This window comes from Carcharhinus amblyrhynchos, chromosome 22 (assembly GCF_965287045.1).
Source record: "Carcharhinus amblyrhynchos chromosome 22, sCarAmb.v2.hapA, whole genome shotgun sequence".
Taxonomy (NCBI): Eukaryota; Metazoa; Chordata; class Chondrichthyes; order Carcharhiniformes; family Carcharhinidae; genus Carcharhinus; species Carcharhinus amblyrhynchos.
Genome location: NC_137345.1, coordinates 17,552,511 through 17,565,629, shown reverse-complemented (window position 1 = coordinate 17,565,629; position 13,119 = coordinate 17,552,511). Strand labels below are relative to the sequence as shown.

At 41.5% G+C, this 13,119-nt stretch overlaps 1 protein-coding gene across 2 annotated transcripts in view; it reads left to right on the top strand.

Annotated features, from left to right (window-relative positions):
* Positions 1 to 11,954, top strand: part of traf3ip3 (TRAF3 interacting protein 3) — a 46,268-nt gene extending 34,314 nt beyond the window's left edge. The window contains exons 11-15 of one of the 2 annotated variants that reach the window (XM_080210037.1): positions 2,198 to 2,260; positions 4,818 to 4,865; positions 4,948 to 5,060; positions 7,424 to 7,537; positions 9,237 to 11,954. In XM_080210037.1, coding sequence (XP_080066163.1) covers positions 2,198 to 2,260; positions 4,818 to 4,865; positions 4,948 to 5,060; positions 7,424 to 7,537; positions 9,237 to 9,332 — 434 coding nt within the window. In that variant the 3' untranslated portion in view covers positions 9,333 to 11,954. Of the gene's footprint in view, positions 1 to 2,197; positions 2,261 to 4,817; positions 4,866 to 4,947; positions 5,061 to 7,423; positions 7,579 to 9,236 lie in introns of both variants that reach the window. The other variant, XM_080210038.1, reaches the window with a different exon arrangement.
* The last annotated feature ends 1,165 nt before the right edge of the window (positions 11,955 to 13,119 follow it).

Genomic DNA, 13,119 nt, shown 5'->3' with positions numbered 1-13,119 from the left:
TGTCCTCTGTGTGAATTGCAGGATCGGGTGAAGTGATGGAGCTGAGATCTGCACTAAGCTGTTGTGAGAGGCCAAACTCTGTGTCGCCACAAGAGCGATTCCAGTCCTCACCGGTGAGCTCATTGAGGGCAATCATCTCTGCTGCCCCTTCCCCAGTCTGGGCTTGCTCGCAGTTGAGTTTGGCCTGCGTGGAGACAAAAGAAAGAGATGTGATTAGAGAAGATGAAGTAGAGGTTGGGTAAAATACATAACCCTGGTGTGTGGTGAACCTTACCCGGAAGGGACAGAGAATGGAGACAGATGGGCTGGTGGTGTTTTGAAAGTCTTGTTATGAGAATTAAATGTTGACATGCGTTTTCCATGACTGATATGTGAGATCCATGAAGAGAGTGGCACATGATGCCATGCTAAGAGTTTGACTGTAGAGGGAGCTGAGAGAGGGCTTAACCTGGTGAAGCCAATCATTCATTCATTTCCTGCCCTGGACAGTGTGTCATGGGCGGGTAACAGCTGTGCTGACCTCCTAGGTAACGGCCTCCCTAGCTGGAGATGTGAGGCTGGTGTGCTTCCTTGAGCCATCCCTGGGGCAAAGGACAGACCATTGGGCCTTGTCTCCCCGAATAAGGGCCCTGGCAGACAAATTTGGCGTTGCCTTCTTCTTGAAACTGCATAGCCTTTTCCCTCTGGGTTTTGGGCATCCTGCACTGTCTGGTGAAGACAGGTGGGTGGGCCACGTGTGGTGTGGATGAGCTGAACTGGTGTTTAAATTTGGAAATCAGGGAATCCTCCCCATTGCAGCCAGAGTCCTGGTTAACAAATTCCGACATTTATTCAATTTGATTTGTTGTGGTCACATGTACTGGGATACAGTGAAAAGTATTGTTTTTTGCATGGCAAAATGTACCATTCATAGAGTACATTGGGGAGAAAGAGAGTGTGCAGAATTATGGGTGAGATTCCCCAGCCTCCCAGCCACGTTTCCCACCGGCAGGAGGTGGTCTGTTGTTTCTTAGCAGCGGGATTCTCTTGTTCCACTGCTGGCAATAGGAATTCCCGTTGACATCACCCCACACCGACGGGAAACCCATGGGCTGGGGTGTGCTACCAGCAGGACTGGAGAATCCCACCAGCTGGAGAATTCCGGTTATAGTCTTACACTTATAGTTAGCATGAAGGGAAAGATTAGCTTAATATATGATAGATACATTCAAAAATCTGAAGGCAGCAGGGAAGAAGCTGTTCTTGTGTCTGTTGATACGCATTCTCAGACTTTTGTGTCTTTTTCCTGATGGAAGAAGGTGGAAGAGAGGATGTCTGGGATGTGTGGGATCTTTGATTATGCTGATTGTTTTTCTAAGATAGTGGCAGATAGAGACAAAGTTGAGGCTGGTTCTGTGATGGACTGGACTGCGTTCAGAACTTTTTGTAGTTTCTTATGCTGTAATGTCAGCCCTGTGGATTTGTAGGGACGCTGATTTGCACAGTGCCAGGATCTTTAGACATTGACCTCTCTCTAGTACTTTGCCTAAGAGGCCATTTCGAACCTAGATAGAGAAATTGGGTCTGTGTTGCCTCATGATCCAGAATGCGCTCTGCCAGGTGATCAGCATGTGAGCAGCAATGAATTTTATGATTTATGTCCTGCTTCCTAATTTGAACAGGCAAAGCTGAGGGCTGGCCTCTCCCAAACCTGGCTGAGAAACTCTGTGGCTCTAAAAACTTACAGCACAGAGAGGAAGTGGCTCTGAAATGGGTGAACTTCCTCTGAAAGGAGAGGCTATTACATCACCAGAAAAATTACCTAATTGTGGAAACTGTCACAGCTGAGATTTGGGGCCTACCCTGATGCTGAGGAGTTGAAAGCTCTGCTGCAGTAGCTGTGCCAAAGTTGGCCATTTTTGGGGTTGAAAGTCCCTCAGTCTCCAGTAAGAGCTCAGGTAGCAGCTGCATAGTGGACATCAACTGAGTTAATACCCAACCAGCTTCAAATAAGGAAGAAGCACTGGGTATCCAGAAGGAAACAAAGGTGAGTTTTTGAGAGAGGTGTGTAGGGTTTAATATTTGCTGCCATAACACTATACAAGCTCCTGAAACCAAAGGTTGGATTTGTGCCACATGATCTTCAAAAGGGTTGAAAGTTTCAACACCAAAGCTATATTGCGAGCTAGGTGATTAATTATAGATTGTTTTTTTTCAGAAAAACTACAAGAAATGAACGAGCAGAAAAGGTTGATGGCATCCACAATCAGTAACCTACAGGGTAAGTGTGTAGCTTCTCCTGCTATTCTCTCATGGGATGTGAACATCACTGACAAGGCCAGCGTTTATTACATATTCCTAATTGCCATTGGGAAGATGGTGGGGTGCTGCCTTTAACTACAGCTGTCAATCTGGTGTAGGCACAATGCTGATAGAGTTGGCGTTCCAGGTTTTTGACCCAGCCATAACAAAGGAATGGTATAGTTCCAGTCAGGATGGTGTATGACTTGGAGATAAACTTGTAGATGGTGGCGTTCCCACATGTTTGTTGCTCCTGTCATTCTAGGTGGTAGAGATTGCAGTTTTGGAAGGCACTGTCAAAGGAGGCTTGACAAGGTTTTGCAGTGCACCTTGTATCTGCTGGCACTGCGTGTCAGTGGTGGAGGAATGAATAAAGTGGGGGATGGGGTGTTAACCAAGCTGGCTACTTTGTCCTGGATGGTGTTGAGTTACTTGAGTGTTGTTGGACCTGCACTCATCAAGACAAGTGAATCAAACTCGGGACTTGTGCCTTGTAAATGGTAGACAGGCTTTGGGGAGTCAGGAGGTGAGTTATTTGTCACAGAATTTCCAATGAGCAATTGTAATGCTGATGTCACCGTAGATTTGTATTACAATGAAAAATGTGCTTACATGGCTTGAATTGGAAAACATGGCCCAACTTACACAGTGCAGTGTGAACAACTGCTATAGACAATATAGTCTCCTCTCTGCTTTAATGAAGTTATATGACATAGTTAATCTAATTAATTAGTTTGGATGGGAAGGAGAAGGTTGACTGCTTTGTTGTGTATTGCACCAAATTTGGATCCAGCTGATTAATTTCATTATATCAACATAAGAACATGAGAACATAAGAAATAGGAGCAGGAGTAGGCCATCTAGCCCTTCGAGCCTGCCCCGCCATTCAACAAGATCATGGCTGATCTGTCGTGGCTCAGTTCCACATTCCCGCCCTCTCCCCATAACCCTTAATCCCCTCTCTTATCAAAAACCCATCAACCCGCATCTTAAAAATATTTAGCGAGGTAGCCTCCACCACTTCAACGGGCAGAGAATTCCAGAGATTCACCACCCTTTGAGTGAAGAAGTTCTTCCTCAACTCCGTTCTAAACCGCCCCCCCTTTATCTTGAGGCTGTGCCCCCTAGTCCTATTATCCTTTCTGAGCGGGAAGAGTCTCTCCACCTCTATCCTATCCATCCCATTCATCATCTTATACGTCTCAATGAGATCTCCCCTCATTCTTCTAAACTCTAACGAGTACAAGCCTAGTTTATTCAGCCTCTCCTCATAGCTCAACCCCCTCAACTCCACTGATCCATTCTTTACCTGAATAGCCAGGACAGTTCAATTCACTTTAAGAACATTCCAAAGTTAAATATTATTCGGGAATCCATCAAATGCTGGGATGTTACAATGATAAATGATGGTTAGAACTCCATGAGGAGACCTTTCCTCTGTATGTGAATTTATAGAGAATTTCCTTTTAATAAATTATCACGATAAACTGAAGAGAATTATTTTTCAATATCACATTCAGATAAGAACATACACCTTAAAAGTTTGAACTAACTCAATTTTAAATGAAGGCAAATCCATTAAAATACTACCAAGGACTCAGTAGGTATAAGGTCAGTTTTAACTCCTGGCATGAATTGTCTAGATGGGATCGGAAGTTACAAAGGATCTCTCTGGCCACCCACAGTAAATAGCCCAGGAGACAAGGCCTCACTTTGAGTCTTGTCAGATTTCCACCCTACTGCTGCAGGAAATAGTGACTCTCCTAAAGGCAGGTGTGTGATTTTGGGCAACGGGAGGACATACCTGGCTCGTACTGTGACGCAATGGTTAGAACTGCTGCCTCACAGTGCCAACGACCTGGGTTCAATTCTGGCCTCGGGTCACTGTCTGTGTGGAGTTTGCACGCTCTCCCCGTATCTGCGTGGGTTTCCTCCGGGTGCTCCAGTTTCCTCTTTCAGTCCAAAGATGTGCGGGTTAGGTTGATTGGCTATGCTAAATTGACCCTAGTGACAGTGGATTAGCAGGGTAAATATGTGGGGCTAAGGAAATAATGCCTGGTGAGATTGTGATCAGTACAAACTCGATGGGCCGAATGGCCTCCTTCTGCACTGTAGGGATTCTATGATTGCTGTGGGGGTCAAAAGAATGATCTAGACCATCACAAAACTGCTGAGGAGAATGGTAGTTGTGATTGAGTTCCTCAGCCTCTTGCAATCACCAGGCTTTTCCTGAAATTTCCTCGACCGATCACTGCCTCCAGCAATGGAGTGAGCAACAATCGAAATTGCTGCAAGATGCACCTTCCAACTTCATAATGTCAGCAGCTATTGGAGAAACCTCTGACTCACTTGACCACTGTTGGAGAGTTGCAAAAATAATGGAACAAATTAATAATTAATGGAACAAATTAATAATATGTGCATTAAGGTAGCGTTGGTTTTGAGTAGATACGAAATTTGGCTGAAGTCAGACGTTAACTATGTGCCTAACAGCAAATTCTATTCAATATTTTTTTCAATTATCCTTCCAATTGCAGACATGATTGAGAAGAAAACAGCCCAAGAGAAGGAAATGCAGCAGAACGGTTAGTTAAAAAAAAACACAGTAACTCCAGATTAATTCAATGTTTGATTATCAATGCCAAGCTTGGATTTGATTTATTTTAGACTTGTTTAGTGCCAGGAGCGAGCAACATTATCAGGCACTTCAGCTGAAGGTCAGTGAGTTGAGTGACCAGTTGGAAAGGCAGGCAGCCTTGCTTCACGCCACGGAGAAAGAGGTGAGCAAACTACCACTAGCTCAAGCGACCCAATTTTAATGAGAAATATAAATATGTGCACAGCCTCAAATTTGCAAAAATAAAAACCAAAACCAATGGAACGCCAAATATTGATTTATAACAATGCTTTCTAAAAATGTTTTTTAATAAGGCATCAATCAATACTAAGACTCTCTATTAGAATCTATGGTCATGTTTGCATTGGAAATATTTGGTTCAAGTGCTTAAATGTATTTGTACTTGCAGCTAGGAATAAGTTGCTTTCTCTTTCATATTAATAACACAGTAGGATTGTATCAGGCGTTTTGATTTTAGATTAATACTCACCAATATTTCATTCCTACCACATGCTGAAATAAGAGGAAGCATATTTCACTCCTCGCAGTGTTTACTCCCTAGAAGTTGTCAGATAGCCAATTTTACGATAATGCGACTGACCTCTCCTGGCCCTTTGTTGTCAGGCTGGGAGGTGGGGGGGTTGGCAAAATGGCGGGGGAAGGTGTCAGGGGAGGAGCCTGATGTTTGACTGTCACCATGGCATATGCAGTAAGAAGTCTCACAACACCAGGTTAAGGTCCAACCAATTTATTTGATAGTAAACTCACAAGCTTTTGGGGTTTGCCCCTTCGTCAGGTGAATGGAGAGTTCTGGCCTCAGACAGAGCATATAACAGCACAGACTGTTTACAGATTACTGATTAGAATGTGAGTCTTCACAGCTAACCTGCTATTCAAGTCTTAAAGATGCAGACAATGTGAGTGGAAAGAGCATTTGGCATATGTTAAAGAGATGTGTATTGTCTCCAGACAGTACAGTAAGTGAGGTTTTGCAAACTCAGGCAAGTCATGGCATATGGCCACTGGTGGGAAATTTAATGGTGCCCAGGTGGTCAGCTGAGTCATTTAATGGCCCAATTGAGGTTGCTCATGGATATTTTGCCACCATGTGGGAAACTGTAGGAAAAGCCTGGGCAGTCTCCCAGCCATTTCCCAGAGATGTCCTCCTTAATTGGCATTGCATGGCCCACAGCTGGGCTCATGATTACAATGGTTCCTCCTGCAACAAAGGTGCCACACCACCCCCCATGTTATAATGGCCACAGGGATCATCACTAGGACTCTCCATGGGCCTCATAGAGTACGAGGTCCGCTATTAAGTGAACAGAGGTTCACCCAATCGGAAAGGAACAGCATTTTAAGTAGCATTAAAATTAAGCTATGGTTGAGAAGTTTCACATTAAATGTAAATATCACTTTCCTCTCAGTAACCAAGCTACATGTTCCAGAGATTGTTGAATCCCTACAGTGCAAACAGAGGCCACTCAGCCCATTGAGTCTTCACTGACCACAAGCCCACCCAAGCCCTCTTCCCGTAAACCCTTATATTTACCACGCTCATCCCCCTGACACTAAGGGGCAATTTAGCATGGCCAATCAACCTAATCCACACATCTTTGGAATGTGGGAGGAAACCGGAGCACCTGGAGGAAACCCACACAGACATGAGGAGAATGTGCAAACTCCACACAGACAGTGACCCAAGGCCAGAATTAAACCCAGGTCCCTGGCAGCAGTGCTAACCACTGTGCCACTGTTTCTCTGTAATGTCATGAAATGACATGTCCAGTCAGATACGGAGATTTCAATTACAGCTTATTATTGCAATAGAGAAACCCTGAGAATTCTACAATAAATAACAAATTCATATTTTATGTATGTTGCACGGTTTTGTTCATTCCAGGTGTGTGGCCAGCTGAAAACTAAGTGAGCAAAAAGGCATTTTTAGTTCTTATTTGGAGGAAGCCCATCCTGATGCTCTGATATTACCATAGCTGTTCTGGGACAAATCACTGAATGTGGTACAATGCATGAACAGCATAATACTTGCATCATTCAATCTCAGCCTGGCATAGTGGCACAGTGGTTAGCACTGCTGCCTCATAATGCCAAGGACCTGGATTCGATTCCTGGCTTGGGTCACTGTCTGTGTGGAGTCTGCACATTCTCCCAGTGTCTGCGTGGGTTTCTCTGGGTGCTCTGGTTTTCTCCCACATTCCAAAGATGTGCAGGCTTGTTGCATTGGCCATGCTAAATTTTCCCTCAGTGTACCTGAACTGGTGCCAGAGTAGGGGATTTTCACAGTAACTTCATTGCAGTGTTAATGTAAGCCTACGTGTGACTCTAATAGATAAACTTTAAAATCTATGTATAGCCAAATCGTTACATAATCTTAACCACACTCCTTATATGAGGTGGAACTCCTCGTTAGTTCTGGAGATTTTGTGTTAGGGAATATTGATTCTATTTATGAGCCATTTTCTTTTACGCACTTGTGTAATCTGTTCTTTTCCATTAACCTTACAGTGCAGCGAACTTCGTTCAAAGCTCACACTTGTGCAAAATGAGCATCACAGCTGTCTGAAAAAACTGCATAATCCTCAGGATGAATTAAAGAGGTTTCAGAAGAAACCTGCCCAGGTGAGGTTCTGAAATCATCTCATCTGCAGTCACAAGGCAAGGTGAGACATGGCCACAAATACCACAGTTTAACAGTTAGCAAGCAACACATTACTAGAGTTTTATTTCAAGACCTGAAGTCAAACACAAAAGGTTCTTTTTCAAGAATTCACTAAACCACATTCGTTTTAAATAATGTAACTTTTGGACTAATTTGATTATTGTTTTTGTAATTGTCACTAATAACTATTTTATTCACGTACTAACTAATTAAAACTGGTACATTATGTGACAACATTTGGTTGAATTAACCTGATAACAGTAATTTAAAAAGAAAAAAAACCTAAAGATATTATGTTGAATAAATAACACAGTAACAGGCCATTCAGTCCAACTAGACTGGTGGTGGCTATTCTTTTAATCCTAGACCAGGCCCCAAGGTTGGCCTGTTGGAAAGAACATCCAAACAATGATGGTAATGAATTCAGAGGAATGAGAATGAAAGCACAGCTCATTATCACGAGGTAAAGAAAGAGAATGTGAACAATATTCGTGAACACAGAATATTGTAAAACTGCTTAGGAAGAGTGGGAAAAATGAGAAATGGTATTTGTAACTCACAGCTCAAGAGGGAGAAATGTCCAAGACTATATCCTGTGCAGCAGGAAGGAAAGTGCCGTGATAAGGGAAACTAGAAAGCTAGGATAATGTGAAAAGCTAGGAAAGCACTGACGAAGAGATGTTTAATACATTATGAATATATTATTCACTCACATCAGGACATGACCTTATGAATAGGGAAGAGGCAATTGGACTGTTACAGGAAACCACAGATTTGACAGAAAGGAAGGGCCTAATTTTAATTCTGTATCGTTAATTGAGTTTTTGAGTGAGTTAAAATTGGGTTTCAACTGCAACAGATCAATGCCAACATAGAACAGTTTGAGAATTTTTTTGTTATTTGCAAAGTCAGCACACAGATGAGGAGCCATATAATGTGCTGTATGGCATCGTCTTGATTTAACTATGCTTTGTTCTAGAATATATTGTGGTGGAACTTGCCATTCATATTGAGCAGTATTGAGAATGCATATTCTAGCATTCATCTAGAATTCAACATACAGCTGGATATCACGTACATCTGAACATGCTGCAGTATCAAACTGAAGCTGCCAATATGTAATGTTGCATAATGTAACTCATACGCTGAAGGTGCAGACAAAATAGAGAATATTCAGGATCGCTTCAAGGTCATGGAGAATATTTGAATATATGAATTATCAATTTTCATCATATTTACAGATTTTAAATGTAGTAAGCAAAAACTATCTCATTGTATCCATAAAATTTATGAATAGTTGATTACAACTGATTAAAAAGTCCAGGTTAGGTGGATTGGCCATGCTAAATTACCACTTATTGTCCCAATTAGATCAGGGGGATTAGCGAGGTAATTACAAAAGATTATTGATATGGAGAAAGGGCGGGGGGGCTGGGACGATGGAGGGCCGCGGTGAGATTCTCCGTCAGAGGGTCAGTGCAGACTCAATGGGCTGAATGGCCTCCTGCACCATGGGGATTCTATGGAATCGGAAGTTGCCACATGGTTAGTGCATGTTTCCAATAGGGAATCAGGATCAGCGTGAAGTAGAGGGGCACATGTAGATTTGTCTCTTGGATGATTTTTAATAATTTGTCTGAATGTTTTTGTCTCTTCTAGCGGCGATGCTGTCGATGTGTACCCTTCCTCCTACTGGCTGCAGTAGCAGCAGGGCTTGCAGCACTTTGGGCAAATATAGACAATATCCCTTTCTAAGAAGTTGGAATAAGGCACATTTTGTTACCAGCATAAACTTGCTTCAGCCTTTGAACACCAAACGTCCTTCAGTATAAAATCCTTTTATCTTTCGAGATTTTTCAAAAATAATTTACTGGACATGAATGTTACAACATAAGAATTACGCAGATGCAAAAACTCACGGAACACAGGCTTGCTGCTTGCTCTTGCCAACCTGACTGAGATCAGTAACTTATCAAGTGTGGAATTCTGATTGCTTATCTATGTGACATTTTTCAGTTAGCAAATTGTAGCCTATAGAGCCACCACTTCTTCAGTTAGAGACGGCAAAAATCAGTGAGAGATATTTTTATCTCAGGTTTGTGATCGTGCATCTCCGTCAGGCTGATTACAGAGCAGTATAAGCTTAGTTAAGCGAATAGCTTTCCTGATTAACTTTTGACCGCCCCGCCCTCCAGTGATAAGGCTCCCTTAAATTGAGAGGAAAGGATACAATCACTCAGCGTCCCATTTTGTTTTATGTGGAGAGAATGGGCATCCATGGTCAACGCCTACCTCAACGAAAAATGTTCATCCTTTAAAATTTTAACTTCCTGTTTAAACTAGAATTTCAAAATGAAAATTTGATAAAGATATCGGGAACTAAAGATTTTAAAGCGAAATACTGGGGCCCCCATCAGGGAAAGGTCGGGGATTTGCCCAGGGAATTGGGGCTGCCCCAAACTCTCGAGGATAAGGTCAGTGAAATTAATTACTACTGAACAGTCAAGGATCAGTAGTAAAAATAGAGTCACTGTTTAGAGAGGATTGTGCATTTTACTGAGGAAAGAAATAGCATAATTACATGTTGTGGAAAATCCGTGGATCACTGTTTTGAACACAGAGCTCAGTTACAGCAGAGGATCAAGTAACAAGAAAGCTGTCTTCAAAGATATTTTATTATTTATCAAATAACAATGGTGATTGATGGAGTTAATTTGATCATTAACTGAACAAAAATTCACCAGTTCCTGTATAGGTCCACTGTTCATGAGTGAAAATGTTTACATTTAAAATAACAATTCACTTACTCAAGCTATGACACTTTTTTAAACATGGGTACAGCACAAAACTTAAGTGTTTCAGCACTTTACACTGATGCTGTAGTGAGAACCTGCCAAAAAGTAATCAGACAATAGCACCAGTGAAGTAATGATTCATTGCCACAACTCTTACCTGTTGTATCACAATTTTTGAAGTCCACATAGTAAACTAGCCCCTTTAAAATTTATTTTATATGTTGGATACCAACACATCTTATGTTACTTCAGAAGACAGAAAATATTAACCATGGCAAACATTTTTCATAAGGGTCCCTCAAATTGAGAGAAGAGGGAAACAACCATTTACAGCATCCCATTTCATTGTATGTGGAGAGAATTGGCCATGTATGGTCAAGGCCTACCGCAATGAAAAGTTAATCATTTAAAATTGTATCCTTTGATTTATTGTCACATGTATTTACAGTGAAAAGTATTGTTTCTTGCATGCTATACAAAGCATACTATTCATAGAGAAGGCAACAAGAGAGTTCAGAATGTAGTGTTACAGTCATAGTTAAGGTGTAGAGAAGGATCAACTTAATTTAAGGAAGGTCCATTCAAGAGTCTGATAGCAGCAGGGAAGAAGCTGCTCTTGAGTCGGTTGGTACGTGACCTCAGACTTTTGTATCTTTTTCCCAATGGAAGAAGGTAGAAGAGAGAATGTCCAGAGTGCGTGGGCTCCTTAATTATACCGGCTGCTTTGCAGAGACAGTGGGAAGTGTAGACAGAGTCAGTGGGCGGGCAGCTGGTTTGTGTGATGGATTGGGCTACATTCACATCTTTTGTACTTCCTTGTGGTGTTGGGCAGAGCAGAAGCCATACCAAGCTGTGGTACAACCAGAAAGAACGAATGGTTGATGAGAGTCGTAGCCAACATGCTAAGTTTCCTTCGTCTTCTGAGAAAGTAGAGGCGGTGGCAGGCTTCCTTAACAATAATGTCGGCAAGGGGGTCTAGGACAGGTTGTTGATGATCTTGACAGCTAAAAACTTGAAGCTGTTAACCCTTTCTACTTTGGCCCCGTTGATTAAAGTTTCAAAATGATTTTTCATAACAATTGATAAAGATTTGTACTGAGGAGTTATTTAAAGATGAAAGCAAACGGTAAGATTTTGAATTGCTCAGTATAGAACTACATGCACGGTGGTCTAACAATTGATGAGCAATTCCTGCAGACTAGTTAACCTGAAGTGCTCAGGTACCATATAAACTTCCCAATCAGCAAGTCAGAATTATTTTGTTCCCTTCAAGACTGAACCAGATTTTTTATCAAGCAATGGTTCTTACTTGAGTGAACATGTGAACATAAGGACCGTGCTATTTAAAACTACTAATTGGGCAAAGGGAAAATGAGAGAAATCATTAGCAACAAATTCCATTTCAATAATTCACTTCACAACATATATGGTTAAAACCCTACCTAGCTACTTCGTTGTTAAGGTGTAAAGGCGAATTAAAAATATATTCACATTTGAGTTTTATGTACTGACATCAAAAACGGCAGCTGAAAATGCAGTATTTTCTATGTATTTTGTCAATAAAATTAATATTTCAAGACGATGCCGAGTTCTAGTTACATTTATTTCATTGACGTTTTAAGTTGTACGCAAACCTGCTGGCAACATCCTTAAGCAGCTTGGAATAATGAAATCCATACTCGTTTTCCCACTCAGCTCGATATGCAATTCATTGTTGCAGGAATAGGAGGAGTGGGAAGAAATCACATGAAGCCTTCATTGGACCCTTATCATGCACAGTCTGATAGCTGGCCAACAATGGCACTGACGGTTACCTGCACCATTCTCTCATCTGTCAGTGAACTATCCTGGAGAGACAATGAAACAAAACTGGGATAATGATGGTGGTGTGGAAAGTGATGTGTGGATATGATCATGAGGCGGAGAGCACAACTATTTACTGCTATGCTGAAGATAGAAATTGCACATCCTTCTTAGTGACGTTTGTTTGCTCTGATGATGACGACAACAATCCTTTACTGGCGTTAACATGACAACATGAGCTGCTGATCCATACAGATGTGCATTGTAAAATAATCCAAGAATAAGGACCTGACAAATTAGGATTTCAAAGAATTTGCTCACGTGATAAAAAGGAACCAGTATATATCTGAACATTGAACAAAAGCATGATATTCACTCCACTGTGAATTACTGATAATCCTAAACAGAAACTGTGCTCATAATTTAATGCATAGAATCATTGCACTATACTCAGCTCATTATGTGAAAGCAACAAGCAGAATATAAATGCTTATGTTATCTTGATTTTCATTGACAGTTTTTTTGGTTATTCTTCTTGAAAATACTTTATTTTGAAGTGAAGATAGAGATGTGAAAATGTGTAAAATATTAATGCCATTGTTGTTGTGCAGCTGTTAAAAATATCTTTTGTGGGTTTTTCAAAAGGGAATGGTCTCATTACTGGTGAGAATGGGTAGCAAAATCTCAAACTGTTTCAGTGAAGGAGACAGCTATTCAGTCCATCATGTCTGCATCAGCTCTCAATTGAGCAATTTACCTGGGGTCATTCTCCCACCTTCTCCCTGTAACCCTGCACATTTTGAAATGTTGTCCTGTACAGCAATGTCAAGATCAAGAATCCCAATACTGAGCCCTGGGGAACTCCACTACAAACCTTTCTCCAGCCCAACAAACATCCATTAACCACAACTCTGTTTCCTGTCAGTCAATTTTGTATGCATGTG